The following is a 17098-nucleotide window of genomic DNA, read 5'->3' on the forward strand; positions in this document are numbered from 1 at the left end:
ACATAGTGGTCCATACCTGAATCCTAGGGGAGGAGGGATACTGAGTCAAGGCAGAGGTATATAGCAAGACCTTGTCACAAATAACAAGAAAGCACACTTTGAACAGTTCTCAGAATTATGGAAGTCTGTGCTTTATGTTCTTACAGGATCTGGAATAAGAACACACCAGACACAATAAATATTTATTGGATAAATAACAGACTAAAATGTCCATACCTGAATCCTAGGGGAGGAGGGATACTGAGTCAAGGCAGAGGTATATAGCAAGACCTTGTCACAAATAACAAGAAAGCACACTTTGAACAGTTCTCAGAATTATGGAAGTCTGTGCTTTATGTTCTTACAGGATCTGGAATAAGAACACACCAGACACAATAAATATTTATTGGATAAATAACAGACTAAAATCTTCAAGTTCCTAATAAAGACACTATCATTCTACCACTTATCTAAGTTCTCAAAAGTTTAACATTATGCAGAGACAAGAGACACAGGACAACAGAACGTCTTTGGCTCCCCTTAACAGAGGAAGGACCATAGCTGGACATGTGATTTCTCAGCCTGTTCTATCTTCAGGAAAAGGGGCAGAGACCATCTCCTTTTCCAGTTCCTCCACGCTGTGCTGACTGCTCCCTTACCTGACATGTACCCTCTGCTGGGTTCCTCTCAGGTTCATGCTTTCTGCTTCCTTGAAGGCTTCTGTTCTCAGTTATAGGTCCTTTACCAAGATGTGTGGGCAAAGGATGGTGACTGATTTCTGCACTTGGGACAGGTAAAGGAAGTAGGGTCCACTTCTAGGAAGACCGGATACTATTTATTTCTGATGGAGAAAGCTCAGTCCCAGCAGTGCCCGGAACGGACTGGAGAAGGCAGGTGGGCACCGGGTTCAGAAGGTACCGAGACCACTTCATTCAATTTTAGAGAAGCTTTGTCTGAGTCTCTGCAACTGCTCCCCCTGGAATTCACAGCAGACAGGGCTCCCCACAGGAGAGCCTGGCCTGGTCCTCTGATTAACTGGAGCTGAGTACAAAGAGCCTCATGGCTTGTCTGACAGTCAGCTGGGCAATGGAGAGTCTAGGGTCTCCAAAATTTCTTCCAGACTTTGATGACGAAGCACTAGTCATAGCTCCCCCAGCTCACCTTCCATTGCCTGCACCATGACATACAGCTCAGCCAGACCCACAACCGAGGCAACGATCAATGCAGCCAACACTCGCTGGGGATGCAAAGAACTAGGCTTAGGGGATACAGGCCAGCACCCAGCTCTACAACCATTAGTACCCCTAATAAGGATAAACTCCCCACTGCAGTCCCTAAGTTGTGAAAGACTTGTGGGACTGCTATCCATCCCTATGACTGCTGGAAAGCTAAATGTGCCCCTGAGTTACAACATAAACATACAATTGCCAACCTGCACCATTCGACCCACATCCTCCTTTTCCCACTAACCCTCACCTGGGGCACTTGGCCCAGCCCAGTAACTACTCACCGAGGCCATTTCTGTGAAGATATACTGACTTCCAAGGTAAGTACAGACAAAGGCAGCTGCCACTGTGACAATGAAGTTGAAAACTGTGATGACCAGAGCCTTCACTGACCTCACTTTGAAAAGGAGCCCAGAGAAGAAACTTTAGGTTAGCATTTTCTGGGAAGTCCTCTTACCTCAAGGCTTCCTCCCCCATCACCTGGGTTCTCTTCAAAGAGAGCAAAACTGAATAGTTCAGCCTTGATCCCAGAATGGTGATGTGGAAAGGAATAACACAATCAACCCCAGGGAGAGGCTAGAGCGGCCTGGTTTCTTAGCACCTCACCTTGCTTTCCCAAGTCACTGAGAGTGCCCCTACGCCGTGCATCCTGGGCAAAAGAAAAAGCAAACAAAGCAGTTCAGAGAGCACCCTCTGTCAGTCTGGTCTCAGCCTTCTTTATTCACTCAGTGTATTAAATCTGTACTCCCATGGATTCTTTTGTCTAGGACCAGTATAAAAATTTGTGGACCACAGAGCAAGCATTTCAAAGAGAAGGACACAGCCTCCCAGGACCCATCTACTCTTCTATTTTCTGGCAAAACCATGCCAAAGAACAGTAGGAGTCCTGTCAGGAGAGGCTCATGGGCGAGTATGGTGGGGCACACCTATAATCCTAGCACTTGGGAGGCTGGGCAGAAGAATCCAGAGTTCATGGCCTGCATGGGCCACATAGTGAGACTCTTCCTTGAATAAAGAAAAAAGCCTCCAAGGCCCATCTCTACTTCTATAATATTTAATAATCAGTTACCAACTAAGCCCAGAGTCTCAGTGGATGAACTGAGGATTATATGTAGCATGCAGGGAGCAGAGTTCTTATGTTTCCAGCATAGTATACAAACCAAGCTCCCATGTTACTTTAAACTCTGTACTTATTTTCAGTGTTAGGCACTTACCTGACAAGTGACATTGCGAGTGATCCGCTTATATTCTTCATTGGCCAGCTGGATCTTAATCTTCTCGAGTCGGGCAACTAGTTCTGGATTCTAAAGCAGGAAAATTACAGAGGAAGAATGACATTCTTCTATATACTTCTTGCTACAACACATATCATGGTCACTGGTTCCAAACTGCACTGTACTGAAAGGGTACCAGGACATACACATATCAATTATAGTTCCACTGTTTTGGAAAATGGTTGATTGGATCTCTGTTTTCAAAGTTGTCAGATGAAGCAATACTTGGTTTACTCACCTCAGATACCAAAGATTTTTATTTTATTTTACTTAAAAACTTTTTTTTATGGGCTGGAGAGATGGCTTGGTAGTTAAGAGCACCAGCTGCTCTTGCAGAGGACCTGGGTAAGAGCACCAGCTGCTCTTGTAGAGGACCTGGGTTCAGATCCCAGTATCCATATGGTGGCTAACAACCATTCATAACTCCAGTTCCAGGGGATCCAATGCCCTCTTCTGACCTCCTCCAGTATTGCACAACATGGGTGCATTTATATACATGCAGGCAATACACTTATACACATAAAATTAAAAAAAAAATTTTATGTTTATATTTTGCCTGCATGTATGTTAAGTGTACTGTGTGTAATGCCTGCAGAGGTCAGAAGAGGGTGTCAGATCCCCTGGAACTGGAGTTATGAACAGCTGTTAGCAGCCATGTGGGTGCTGAGAACTGAATCTGGGTCCTCTGCAAGAGCAGCCAGTGCTCCACACATACACATAATTAAAATTAAATCTTAAGAAATTTAAAAATCTTACTGGTTTCTGTGTGTGTGTGTGTGTGTGTGGGTGTGTGTGTGTGTGTACATTTGCTACAGCACATGTGTGGAAGTGAGGGGACAACCTGGGATGTCAGTGCTTTTACTCTACCATGTGGTCCTGGGAACTGAACCCAGGTCATGAGGTTTGATAGCAAGCAGCCCCACCCAGTGGTCATTTCACAAGCCCCCAAATTTTATTTACTTACTTATTTGTTTATTTATTCATTCACTGATTTAGTGGTCCTAGGGGACTGAACCCAAGGCTGAGTGTATACTAGGCAAGCACTAATACGTGAAGCCACACCCCATGCATTCCAAAGATTCAAAAGACACAATTTCAAACCCAAAAGTTGATTAATAAAATTGACATCAAATGAAACCAATACCCACTCTCACAAATTCATCCCTTACATACCCGGGGAGGCTTTACAACCTCTGGGAGATAGATTTCACTTCCTTCTAGGAGTTCATGAAGGTATAGTGTGGAATCTGGGAAGAAAAAGGTTCAACACAATGACCCATGAAGGTGAGGCTGAAAGACTAAGAGCAGAGAAGGGGGTAGCCCCCCCCCCTTTTTTTTTACCAAAATAAAAACATGTTAATCCACTCCCAGGACAATTTTTTAAACTTTTTCTTCCTCGTACCACCTGGAAACCACTACCAGTTTATTTTCTTAAAAAACTCTATTTCTCCAGAGCAGCAGGGCTGTGGTAGGGGGGCTGTGGGCTCTCTGGTGTCATCATCCTGTCCCCTGTATTGTTGCCCTCCCCCCACTTCCCCACCACGTCTTGCAGTCTGCCCCTTCTGCAACAGTCTGCACCAGTAGCTCTGAGTACTGTTCTAGCAGGGCCCGTTAGGTCTGGGCTGGCCAGGGGATACGCTGTAGGCAGGGACAGGGCCCGGGACAGGGCAGTGTCTGGGGTGAGGTTGTTAGCCATCAGTCAGCCAGTCTCTGGCTTCTAGCTGGCTGTGGACCCAGTGGAAGGTGAAGGCTGGATGGGTCTGTGCCTGCTGCTGCTTGGTCTCCAGCTGCTGCTCAGTGCCCATACTGTGTTAGATAATCTTTTTCTAAGGTCCATTTTAGTTCTAATAGTTGAGCAGTCTACCCTTTGCACTCCTGGCCGAGATATATTAATTCTGGCAAAACATGTTACATATTAGTTTGTCCTGTTTTTCCCTTAACAGATAAGGAAACTGAGTCCCAGGGAGGAGAAATGACTTCTTCAACAGAAGTTAATAGGACTAAAACTCAGATGTCACTCTGGGCTCAGATCTTTCAATACAGCTTTTGTCATTCTACCCCCACCCATAAGTGGGTGGAGAATCAGAATTCTCCACTCTTCCTTTGAGATGGAAAGAAAAATCTGTTTCCAAACAGGTCAAGCACACATTGCAGTTAGTTCTGCGTGTGGCAAAAAAGGAGAAACTCAACTGGGAGGTGGAATTGGGCTAGAATGTCAAGGTCAAATGTCAGGGTGGACTTAGGTGGGTCTACAAGAGGAGACTCAATAAAACCTGCAACTACATTTTGTCGTGCACGAAGAAATTCCATAGAAGTTGAGATGGAACTGGTGACTCGAGTTTGTGAGCAGGCGAGGGAGCGTGCTAGAAAAAAAAAAAAACTTCAGGAAGAAGTAGCCCTGACAACAGGGAGGCGACTACACTGCGAACTGGCTCACCTCTTTCTCTCAGGTACTGTTGTAGATCCCGGATCAGTCGGAAGGAAACCAGGCGTCGGGGACTGGAGCTGTCACTGGCCGTGTGCTTCTTTCTCAGCGCGGCCTCGAGCTGAGCCCGCAGCTGCCGGGGCAGCTGCTCCCGCTCCAGTTCCCCACCCGGGCCCAAAGCGCGTACGAGTCGTCCACCGGCCAGCAAGGAAGACGCCATGTTTAACTCAGATCAGGTGATCCTGAACTTGGACTTCCGGCCCGCCGGAAGGCGCCGGAGTCTGTGGGGCAGGGCGGAGGCCCAGGGGGCGGGGCCTTGGCGCGGGGCAGTGTGGGGCGGGGGCGGACATCGCCCCGCCACGGGTTCGGCCCTGTGTCTGTGACCGAGCGAGTGCTCGGGCGGGCCATGGCAACCTGTGCGGGCCGGCGGGCCCTGGCCGTGGGCAGCCGCTGGTGGGCCCGGTCTCTGGCCGCCCCCCGGGGGTTGAGGCCGTTATGTGCGGCCAGAGGAGCAGGGGCCTGTCTGCTGGTGGCGACTGCGACGACGCGAAGGCATCTGTCGTCCCGGTGAGGGACAGAGCGCGGAGGCTCGGGGGCCGGGCCCAGGATCTAGGAGTGTGTTCCTGGACGGCCCGGAGGCTGGGCCGCATTAGGGCGACCCGAGGCCGACCAGAGAGAGGGTCCCGAGTAGGGCACAGCCGTGCGCTGTCTGCCTGGGACCTGTGCCAGGAGCAGAGACGAGAGCGCGGCCCAGGGCCCCGGTCGTGCAGAGCAGCTCCGAGACACAGTAAACGACTCTCCAGCCGAGCCTCCCTTCCCGGCTGGGTCCCCAGTACCTGGAGTGGGCTGCCTTTTAATACAGCCCTAGGGATTGTGATTTTGGTCCTGAGCCCCTATTGGGTCATGGCTTCTCTCAGAAAGATGCTAGAAGTGGGAAACAAATCTACTTCAGTACCAGCCTTTGTGGGTTCTAGGTTTCTGTGTGACCTTGGGAAGACTGGCTTGCACTGCATTACTTGGGGAACAGGACTTGGGGATGGTGTGAACAGATATTTTAGGGATGAGATTGGACAATCAAATCGGATATGAAATTATCATTTCCCAATAGAAGCACAGTGCTTTGCAGGGTCCATAGAAAAATTAGCCCTATTTAGAGGTAACTGCCGAGCTGACCTGATAGTGGCTGAAGCTAGATGCATATTGGGGAGGGATGGTATTTATTTGCTATTTAAAACGGTTGTAAATCCAAACAAAAATTATATAGAGAGACTGCAGTACTAATGTAATGTGTGGAATAAAATAGGGAATCTAGAGATGATTAAGTCCTGAAGGTCAGGGTGAGGGCTATTGTAGTTAGAGGGGAGAGGGATATAGAATTATGATACAGGACCTCCGCCCCTTTTGAGGGAGAGCCCCACTATGTAGCCAGGTTGGCCTGGAACTTGTAATCTTCCTGCCTCGGCCTCAGAAGTACTGGGATTACAGGTGTGTGTTATCATGCCTGGTTCAGAACAATTTTTCAAACAATTTTTCAAAGTAGAAAAAGGCAAGTTTATTGAGCGCATTGCAGGGGAGCAGTGGGCAAGGACAGAAATGGAACTGCCTGCCTAGGAACACTGTTTTAAGTACCTCTTACACACTAGGCTTTGATAAGCACAGGCTAATCACACACAAGCATTGCTCTCAGAATTTACAGTCTCTAATGGATGGAAGGCATGGACACCAATAACTGAAGTGGGAAGGACTGTTAACATTGTGGAGGCCAGGAGGGTGTGTCAGGCAAGAAATTGTGTGTTTTTTTTGGGGGGGTACGTATAAGCAGATATACAGGCATGGCCTTTTGCGTGCAAAGTGGAGAGAGAAGAAAGTAAATTGGGGCATTTGGATCTAATACTGGGAGATCCGGAAGGTCTTCACCAAGTAGAGACCTGTCGCTGGACCTTAAAGGAAGAAAGGCAACATCCTGTTTCTGCTGACCACACTGTCCTAGTCCTTTGCTGTCACTGTCCTGGCCTCAATATTCTAGTTTTGTTTTTTTTTGTTTTTTCCTTCCTGATAAAGAAGGACCATTACCTTCTCAGTTTTTCATTTAGTATTTCTTTCTGTTTCTAATCAGAAACCGTGCAGAGGGCAAAGTGTTGGAGACAGTTGGTGTGTTTGAGGTGCCAAAACAGAATGGAAAATATGAGACTGGGCAGGTAAGTACTGGGCTGGATCAGCTTTCATTTTCATGGAGTGTTCTATTTCTGAATGGAGCCAGATTTGGTCACAGGACTGAATCTCAGTAGTATGGCTTTCAGTTCATTCCAGTTTGATCCCAGTGCTAGGGATCAAATCCAGTGCCTAATGGATGCTACGAAAAAGCTATACTGCTAAGCAGTACCCTAAACTTAAGGTTTGGTGGTTGAGCGGGATCACAGATTTTGGGTTTAAGTCATGCTTTTCTATGTAGCCCAGGCTGACCTTTAACCTGTAATCATACTTCCTTAGTTTCCCAAGTGCTGGGATTACAAGTGCATGCCACTACCCTCAGCTCAGAATCAAAATTTTTTTTTTTTTTTTTTTTTTTTTGGTCTTTTTGAGACCGGGTCTCCTTGTAGCCCCAGCTGTCCTAGAACTCACTATGTAGACCAGGCTGGCCTTGAACACACAGAGATCCTCCTGCGTCTGCGCTCTGCCTCTGCTGGGATTAAAGGTGTGCGCCACCACGCCCAGCAGAATCAGAAATTTAAAAAAAAATATTTTGGGGGGATTTTATTTTTTATGTGTATGAGTGTTTTGCCTGCATGTATGTTAGTGCACCACATATGTGCAGTGTCCATGGAAGCCAGAAGAGAGTGTCAGGTCCCCTGGAACTGGAGTTAAGGGTGGGTGTTAGCTGCTATGTGGGTGGTAGGAACTGAACCCAGGTCATTTGGAAGAGCAGTAAGTTCTCTTAGCCACTGAAACATCTCTCCAGCCCCAGAATCAGAATTTTTTTTATTTTATTTGATGTGTATGAATATTGACTGCATGTAAGTGCACCCATGTCATGCAATGCCTGCAGGAATCAGAAGAAGGTATTGGAACCCCTGGAACTGGGGTTATGGATGGTTGTTGGCCACTGTGTGGGTGCTGGGAATTGAACCCAGGTCCTCTGCAAGAGCAGCCAGTGCTCTTAACTGCTGAGTCATCTCTCCAGCCCAGAATCAGAAATTAAAAAAAAAAAAAACAACTTATATTTTGATTTATTTTGCATGAGTGTGTGTGCCCGTGTGCGTCTGTGTGCATGTACATGTGCATGTGTGTGCATGCATGTGCGCTCATGCACGGAGCTCAAAGGACAACTTTTGTGAAGTTGGTTCTCCTACCACGTGGGTCCTGGGGATCAAACTCAGGTCGTCAGTGTTGGCAGCAAGTACCTTTACCTGTAGCGCCATCTTGCTGGCCCAAAGGTATTTTACATTTATTTATTTTGTATGTGTGTATGTTTATGCATGTATGTGCATGTGTGTATGTGCATGTTATGTGTCCATTAGAATCACAGATTTTTTTAAAGATGAAGTTTCTGGAGACAGTGTGCAATAGCATATAACCCGAAGCACTTAGGAGGCAAAGGCAGAAGAATGACTCCAATTTTGATGCCCAGCCAGGGCTGCATAGTGATACCTTGTCTCAAAAACAAATGGGCTGGGCATGGTGGGCCTGTCTTAATCTCAGTACTTTAATCTCAGTACTCAGGAGGCAGAGGCAGGAGGATCTCTATGGTTTGAGGCCAGCCTAGTCTACATACTGAATTCTAGGCCAGCTGGGCTACATAGTGAGATCTTGTCTCAAAAAAAAAGCAAAAAATCAAAACCAACAAAACAGACAGACAAATAAAACAACCTGTAAAACAGGGCAGTGATGTGGCTCAGCTGGTAAAAGCATTTGCTGAGCAAGCCTAGCAACCTGGGTTCACTATCTGGAGCCCAGGTAAAGGTGGAAGAAGAGAATGGAGTCCACAAATTTGTTCTCTGACCTCCATACACACACATCATGGTGTCCATGCCCACCTTTCCCAATAGTAATAATAATAATAAATTTTAAAAAGATTCTTGTTAGCCGGGCGTGGTGGTGTACGCCTTTAATCCCAGCACTCGGGAGGCAGAGGCAGGCAGATCTCTGTGAGTTCAAGGCCAGCCTGGTCTACATAGAGAGTTCCAGGACAGCTGGGGCTACAGGGAGACCCTGTCTCAAAAAGACCAAAAAAAAAAAAAAGGATTCTTGTTAAAAACAGAAAATGGGCTAGGGATGTAGCTTTGTTGATAGCAAAGTGCTTAGGATGCATGCAGCTCTGGGTTCTACCATATTCCTGTAATTCCAACAGTTGGGAAGTGGAGGCAGGAGAATCAGGAGTTCAAAGTCATCCTCAGCAATCTAGCAAGATTGAGAGCAGCCTGGGATACATGAGACCATTTCAAGACCCCACAAAAGTCCAAAACCCTCTGAAACACAGATGAGGTTTAAGTGTTCCTGGATTTAAATGTACTTGATATGTCAGTGGGTTCTCTTTCCCAGTTGGTATGGGCAGGGATTAATTACTACTGTGAGGAGAAAGCCAGCCTACTGAAGAGACCTCCACTGTAATAGATGGTAGAAGTTAGTAGAGGGAGCTTTCAGAAAAGCAAACTTTTGTTTGTTTCATGATGATGTTGTGTAAGCTATGGATGTTAGGCTTTTTTTTTTTTTTTTTTTGATGTGTGTGTGTGTGTGTGTGTGTGTGTGTGTGTGTGTGTATCAGCTTTGTTCTAGGTCCTCTGGGGTAGATTTAGGTCCATTGTAAGTAAGGGAAGCTTTTAAAAGTTTATTTTTTATGCCTAAAAATTACCAGGCTTTGTACATTAGGGTTCTTTTCTTTCTGGAAGGAAAAGTATTAATGACAGAAATATGGTCAATAAGGACTGACTAAAGAGATGGCTCAGCACTTAAGAGCACTTACTGGTCTTCCAAAGGACCTCAGTTTGGTTTCCAACACCCACATTTGTGGCTCACAACTCCTCTGGCCTCTTTAGGCACCCACATTCATGTGCACACACACACACACACACAATTAAAAGTAAAACACATTTTTTTTTTTTTTTTGGTCTTTTTGAGACAGGGTCTCCCTGTAGCCCCAGCTGGCTTAGAACTCACTATGTAGATTAGGCTGGCCTTGAACTCATAGAGGTCCACCTGCCTCTGCCTTCCGAGAGCTGGGATTAAAGATGTGCCACCACGCCTGGCAAATAAATCCTTTTTTTAAAAAAAGAAATATGGTCAGTGACTCTCCATTGGACTAAGAAGAGAGCAGGTCAAGGAAAGTTTCTTAAAGGGCAGAGGTGACCTGAAAGATGAGTGTAGCCAGCCTGGTGATGAAGTATGAGAGTACTGCCTGGGTTCATCACAACATTCAAGGGGAAAGCTGGCAGCTGTGCGCTTCAGTTGCCTCCGTCTGTGCTGCTTCATGTCAGCCTCCTCTTGGATGGATCTGCTGAACTACAGACTCACTGAGGTCTCTCTTTCCTCCTAGCTTTTCCTTCATAGTGTTTTTGGCTACCGAGGGGTTGTCCTGTTTCCATGGCAGGCCAGACTCTATGACCGGGATGTGGCTTCTGCAGCTCCAGAAAAGTAAGTTTCTCTGTCATGCCTCGTGGTATCCTTGGGAGGAGGCCTGACTCACAGCAGACATACGCAGTTGGAGCCTCAGGAGTAAAGACAGCATCCTCCTGGGCTTTAGAAATAGTCCCAGAGTATTTCTCTGGCACTAATACCCATGGAGACAAAAGTCCTGAATGCTAAGGACAGAGAGTTCCATTATTTCCCCTAAATGGATTCCCACACTGTACCCCCCCCCCCCATTTTTTTGAGACAGGGTTTCCCTGTAGTCCCAGCTGGCCTGGAACTCACTATGTAGACCAGGCTAGCCTCAATCTCACAGAGATGCACTTGCCTCTTCCTCCTGAGTGCTGGGATTAAAAGTGTGCTACCATGCCCAGCTGCTCTCCCTTTTATAATTGGTACCCCAGAGGGCATTTTAGAGAGCAGCAGTCTTCTTAATTTCTTCATGTCCAGTTGGAATCTTTCCTTTAATCTCATATCATCACTGGAGTACATTAAAAGAGAAAGGCACAGCTCCACTGAATAATCACAGATCACCCTGGGGTTGGAGAAGCACAGGGTCCTCGTAGCCCTGAGGACTAAGGTAGCAATGGGGCTCTTTACATGACCTTCCAGGAGGTACCCAAAGAGTGAGATAGTGGTAACTGCACGGACCCTCCAGGATCCACCATCTCCACTGCTATGGGGAGGGAGGGTAGGGCATGGGGTGTTCCTGGGAGGTGTTATTGGGCAGGTGCCCCACCTGTGCCATATGCTTGCTGAGTCAAGCACAGCTTCCTCTTCTCTTGGGATGATCTGGGCTGCTTCTCTCACCCCACAGAGCAGAGAACCCTGCAGGCCATGGCTCTAAGGAGGTGAAAGGCAAAACTCACACTTACTATCAGGTGCTGATTGATGCCCGTGACTGTCCACATATAGTAAGTAAGCAATATAGCCGGGTCTGGTGTTCTCTCCATGGGAAGGGCTTGCACCCTTTTCAGGACAAAGAGCAGTCTGCAGGGCTAAGAGCAGCCCTAGGCCTCAAGGCTTCAGGATTGAATAGTGACCAAGAAACCCTTGACTTCCTTTTGCTTTAGTCTCAGAGATCTCAGACAGAAGCTGTGACCTTCTTGGCTAACCATGATGACAGCCGGGCCCTCTATGCCATCCCAGGTGAGGAGTTAGCGTCCAAATGGTACCTGAGGAGAAGGGGTCCAGAGTGTCCCTGGGAGAGGATTCTGATGCCCTGTCATCTGTTGGGAGGGATCGTGGTACTGAGAGATACAGTGCCAGGGTTGCCTGCTTTGGGCAAGGCCAGTAGGTCTTTCCTCTCAGCCTTACTTCTATGGCCTGTGAGTCTTACTGGCTTTGCTTCTCTATGCCAGGCCTTGACTATGTCAGCCATGAAGACATCCTCCCCTATGCCTCCACGGATCAGGTTCCCATCCAACATGAACTCTTTGAAAGATTTCTTCTGTATGACCAGACAAAAGGTAATTGCTCTCAGAAGAGAGGCAGGAATGAGAAGCCCTTTCTTCAAGCAGTTTCATAGAAATAGTTGGCTTCTCTAGTTCCACAGCCCTTCTTAACCTCCCCTTGTCCTCTGCGGTTAGTAGTTTACTGTTTCCTTATACAAGTAGAAACAGAGGCTGGAGGATGGTTGATGAGAAACAACTGAAGACTGCTAGGTAGTACTCTAGGTCCAAAAACCAGGCCTCTTAACTCCTAGTCCAGTTCCTTTCCCATCATGTCATACTACCCTTGGGGTTTATTCTTGGTAGCAGCCCTGTGCCTTTTTCCAGCCTTCCTTTGCTCCATCAGTGGCTCTTAGTCACTTGGGCATAGCTGGGAAGGGGTTTCTAGGAGAGGCAGTTGGAAATGGTTGTTATGCCAAGGACTCTGGTCTGGACTAACTTGTTGTCTCTTCTCCCAGCACCCCCTTTTGTGGCTCGGGAAACACTACGGGCCTGGCAAGAGAAGAACCATCCCTGGCTAGAGCTTTCGGATGTCCACCGAGAAACAACTGAGAACATCCGTGTCACAGTCATCCCTTTCTATATGGGCATGAGGGTATGTGCTAGCCTGACCCCTTCCACAGGACTAGGTCCCAGATTCTATGTGGTATCCCTGAGTTCACACTAACCAGGGCTATATGGTGTGACCCTATATAGTGAGGACCCCTCCCTCCCTCCCGAAAAAAGAAGTAGTCTCTGTAATATCCCTCATGTGACCACTGGGATTGGGGGGGGTGGTATCTAACCTTAAACTATCTTCATGGTTCTGCCGCCAAGTGCTTGTGTATTGGGTGAGGTTGAGTAGCCTCTTGACAGTGGCCAACATCATGACCTAAAGCAGGAAACCCACAGACTCCAGGAAGGAGGCCTTCATGCCAGTTCCTCATTCTTCTCTCTGGAAGAGAGGGTCTTGTTTATGAGGAATGCCTGCATGCTTGCCTAAATCAGTGTGGATTGATTTTTACACTTTGTACATAGTAGCAAATATTTCTTGATCTGTTGTCTTGCCTTCCTCTTAAGTTAGGCCTGTAAACACAAATATAAATGGAAGACCTCCTGCCTTTTAGGACTCACAGTCATAGGGAAGGTCAGCGTCCAACAAAGCATGGCAGTAAGAAGAAGGCTGTGGAGAAGACGACTGGGGCCCAGGGTGGCAGTGATGGGGTTAGGGATGGTGAGAAAAGTAAAAATGCTGTAGTTGATTTCTCTCAGCATCCAACCACTGTTGGTTTTGATAAGATTGGGATGTGGAGGGGTCAAGACAGGAAGGACGCAGGGGAGGCTGCCTTCCTGGGAGCTTATGGCCATAGTTCTGTCACATTCATCATCAGCTCACACATTCACAACTTGATCAGTCTCTACAACCTTCCAGGAATACCTCATTTGAGACCCATTGATTGGAACACTTAATCTTACCCTGAAACCCTTTTTCTTCCCCTCCCAGGAAGCCCAGAATTCCCACGTCTACTGGGTGAGTGTCTCCCTCAGGGGAGCAGGAGCTCAAGAAGTGTCTCAGGGTTGGGTGTGGAGGTGTGGCCTTTACCTGCTGGTTAGGGTGGAGTCTGTACAATGCAGGTGTCAGCCTTTGTTGCCTTTTACTCTCCAGAATTCTGGATGGGATGGCCTTAGGAATATTCTTCCTCAAACACGAACTTTCTCTCTCACAGTGGCGCTACTGTATACGCTTGGAGAATTTGGACAGTGATGTGGTACAGCTCCGGGAGCGGCACTGGCGGATATTCAGTCTCTCAGGCACCTTGGAGACAGTTCGAGGACGAGGGGTGGTGGGCAGGGTGAGTATCATTCAGCCACTAAGGCCCAGTTGCTGGACCTGCCAACAAGCCTGGGGTCTTAGTACATAGTTTCCTCTCTCTGGTTATAGATGGAGGCTCCTTGTATGAACGCACTGGTTCTTTTTACAACAACCCCATGGAACAAGTTGTCTTTAATCCAGTTCACAGATGATGAGTGAAACTTAGAAGCTAATTAATAAGGGACTGTGGATGTAGCCCAGTTGATAGAATGCCTGCCTAACATGCATGAAACCATGGGTTTGATCCCTAGTAACACATAAACACATGGTGGTACTAGTCTTAGCACTTGGTATATAGTCCTAGCACTTGGGAAGTTCAAGGTCATCCTTGACTACAAAGCAAGTTGGAGGCCAGCCTGGGATACAAGAGACCCTGTCTCAAAAAACACCAACATATTTTAAAAAGACGAATGCTAATTAATTGAGCCTATCACCTGGGATTTAAATCCAAGTGTATCTGAAAATCAAAGTTTGTGTACTTTCTGTTGCATAGCATAATATCTTCTTAATGCCACCCCTCACACACACCCACACATACTGGGGATCAAACTCAGGGCTTTGTGCATGTTAGAAAAGTGCTGTACCACCAAAGCTACATCATATCCAGCTGTCTTTTAAAATTCTAAATCTGGGGGGAAACAAAGGCAGGAAGAGAAGAATTTAAGGTTGTATTTGGGCTACATAGCAGGTTTGAAGCCAGCCTGGGCTACATGAGACCCTGTTTAAAAAAAAAAAAAAAACTTAATATGACCTGGAAGGATGGCTCAGTGGGTAAAGGCACTTGCTACCAAGCCTGATAACCTGAGTTCAACTCACATTGTAGAGAGAACTCACTCCTCTGAACTACACACACACACACACACACACACACAAATATAAATAAATGTAGTTAAACACCTCCCCGAAATAACAACCAAAAACCCTCTGAATTTGGGACATGCACTACCACCACTCCTGGCTGTCTTGTCTCTTTTTTTGGTCTTTTTGAGACAGGGTCTCCCTGTAGCCCCAGCTGTCCTGGAACTCACTATGTAGACCAGGCTGGCCTTGAATTCACAGAGATCCGCCTGCCTCTGCCTCCCAAGTGCTGGGATTAAAGGTGTGCGCCACAATGCCCAGCTGTCTTGTCTCTTTTGTACTTACACATCTGCTGGTCCTTGAAGAGATTTGGTTTTATGTTCCCCTATCCTGCCCTGTGTCTTGAGAAATAAAGTCACAAGTAGCACCATTGTTAGGAGGGAATAGAGAAAATAGGGTGATAAAGTGAACAGGGCCAGGCACAATGCGAATGCCTTTAATTCTAGCACTCGGGAGGCAGAGGCCTCTGTGAGATCAAGGCCAGACTGGTCTACATAGGAATTTCCATGCCAGCTGGGGTTACAGGGAAACCCTGTCTCAAAAACAACAACAACAACAAAAAGTGAATAGGGCTTGGGCTGGGTGTGTGGCAACACACCTGTACCAGAAGCTGAGGCAGGAGTACTATCATGAATTTGAGGCCAGCTTGGGCTATTTGGTAAAACTTTGAAAAAACAAAATAAAGCCAGACATGGTAGTGCATGCCTTTACTCCAGCATTCGGGAGGCAGAGGCAGGTAGATCTCTGTGAGTTCGAGGCCAGCCTCATCTACATAGTGAGTTCCAGTCCAGCCTGGACTATGGCTCAATAGTTAAAGAGTTCTGCTCTTGGAGAGGACCTGGGTTTGATTCCCAGAATGAAAGGCTCAAGCCACTGGCCATGATGTGGTAGAAATACTGAAAGGCAGTCATTGTAGAAGTGTGTGCTGCAGTGGTTGGTTGATTGGAACATCCAGTCAGTCAGCATGTGTTCCTGGAGACCATGTCTCTGTGGATTGGCTTGACCCATTTTGCCTAAATTCTTACAGGAGCCAGTGTTATCCAAAGAGCAGCCTGCATTCCAGTATAGCAGCCATGTCTCCCTACAAGCTTCCAGTGGGCACATGTGGTAAGTGTGTGTGCTGGAGCAAGTGCTTTTGAACTTACAGGCAGCTGCTGGTTAGAAAAGTGAGATCCCAGTACTTGGGAAGTTGAGGTAGGATTATGAGTTCCAGGCCAACCCAGATTACATAGTGAAACTGTCTCATGTCTCAGCTCATGGCAACAACAAAAGTGAGAACTCATAGCAAGCTAAACTTGTGGTCAGTTCAGCAGGGTTAGGTCCTAAGATAGGAATATTGGGTGCTATTCATTGTCGTCTAAGACTCCTCTGGTTTTTATTACTGTGTCCTGGTTCCTTAAGATCTGTGGGCTAAGGACAGTCGGGATAGAACTGAATTGCTCATATAGTTGGGTTTTCCCTGTAGTTTGTCATACCTTAAAGAGCAGGTGGGCAACTTATGTAGAATGCGTTGAAGAGCCAGAATCTGAATAGTTGTGCTTTTGTGGATAGCCAAAAAGGGTTCTTAGGTCTCTGGTTACCCTATCGGGAACTACACTGGAAACAATCCTAGCCTGCCTCATTCATTTGTGGCTCTGGAGCTGAGGACATGGGACCACAAAGGTCAAGGGCTTCAGTTCAGCCCTTACTCCCTCTAACCCAGCCTCTCTGATCCTCAGGGGCACATTTCGTTTTGAGAGACCTGATGGCTCCCACTTTGATGTCCGAATCCCACCCTTCTCTCTGGAAAGCAATAAAGATGAGAAGACACCACCCTCAGGCCTTCACTGGTAGGCCAGCTGAGGTCCTGAGTGCCCAGGCTGGGCCTCTGAGAACAGCTTTCAACCCACAATTACTGCAGAACTCTAATCTTCCCTGTCATGGGCCACAATGGGTCTCTTAATTGTGGGGTTCTCTTTTGGAAGGGGATTGTAACTGTTTTCTTGGAAAACACACATAGGACTCCTCCAAAGTTGGCCTCCTCCCAAAACCTGACTGTTCCATGTTCCAGCAAAGCTTTCTGTCAAGGAACTCTGTTCAGCTATTACAGGTTGTCTGGAATGTGAGGTTTGGTCAATAAATCAGTGCTCGCTTGGCCACCCTGGCCATTTTGCCCCTAGGGTCTCAGGCTCCCTTTCTCATCCAGTGGAGACTCTTGTTTGCTTTCCATTATAAGTCATTTCTAAGAAGGCTGCCTCTACCAGAGTACGTATCTCCCAAGGGCACTAGACTGAACTCTTGGGTCTCTTCTTTACCCCCCTGTGTAAAGTACTGAGGAGGCCAGGCTCTAAACACTGATCAGCTACCAGCACCTCTGGCTTCATTAGGCCTGTGAGAGAAGTGAGGCAAATCAGTCAGGCTTCCTGGAGCAG

General features: G+C 47.1%; 2 protein-coding genes across 3 annotated transcripts; one reads left to right on the plus strand and one right to left on the minus strand.

Annotated features, from left to right (window-relative positions):
- Positions 1–212: 212 nt before the first annotated feature.
- On the minus strand, positions 213–5183 carry Tmem199 (transmembrane protein 199). 2 transcript variants are annotated; one of them, XR_003847549.1, is made up of 7 exons: positions 4917–5183; positions 3653–3726; positions 2420–2509; positions 1812–1854; positions 1490–1602; positions 639–1216; positions 213–349 (listed from the first exon to the last, which is right to left on the minus strand). XR_003847549.1 is itself a non-coding variant. In XM_008821582.2 (6 exons), the coding sequence occupies exons 1-6, from the start codon at positions 5122–5124 to the stop codon at positions 1121–1123; spliced, it is 624 nt and encodes a 207-aa protein (XP_008819804.1). In that variant the 5' UTR covers positions 5125–5183; the 3' UTR covers positions 366–1120. The 2 variants fall into 2 exon arrangements, 1 of the variants encoding a protein (XP_008819804.1); XM_008821582.2 differs by lacking the exon at positions 213–349 and having other exon boundaries at positions 366–1216.
- Positions 5184–5220: 37 nt separating this feature from the next.
- Poldip2 (DNA polymerase delta interacting protein 2) lies at positions 5221–16792 on the plus strand. Its single transcript, XM_008821583.3, has 11 exons — positions 5221–5471; positions 7021–7102; positions 10435–10532; positions 11344–11440; positions 11600–11675; positions 11888–11995; positions 12436–12572; positions 13461–13487; positions 13684–13809; positions 15715–15794; positions 16406–16792. The coding sequence occupies exons 1-11, from the start codon at positions 5311–5313 to the stop codon at positions 16518–16520; spliced, it is 1107 nt and encodes a 368-aa protein (XP_008819805.1). The 5' UTR covers positions 5221–5310; the 3' UTR covers positions 16521–16792.
- Positions 16793–17098: the final 306 nt, after the last annotated feature.

This window comes from Nannospalax galili, unplaced genomic scaffold, assembly GCF_000622305.1.
Source record: "Nannospalax galili isolate Female #2095 unplaced genomic scaffold, S.galili_v1.0 scaffold8, whole genome shotgun sequence".
Taxonomy (NCBI): Eukaryota; Metazoa; Chordata; class Mammalia; order Rodentia; family Spalacidae; genus Nannospalax; species Nannospalax galili.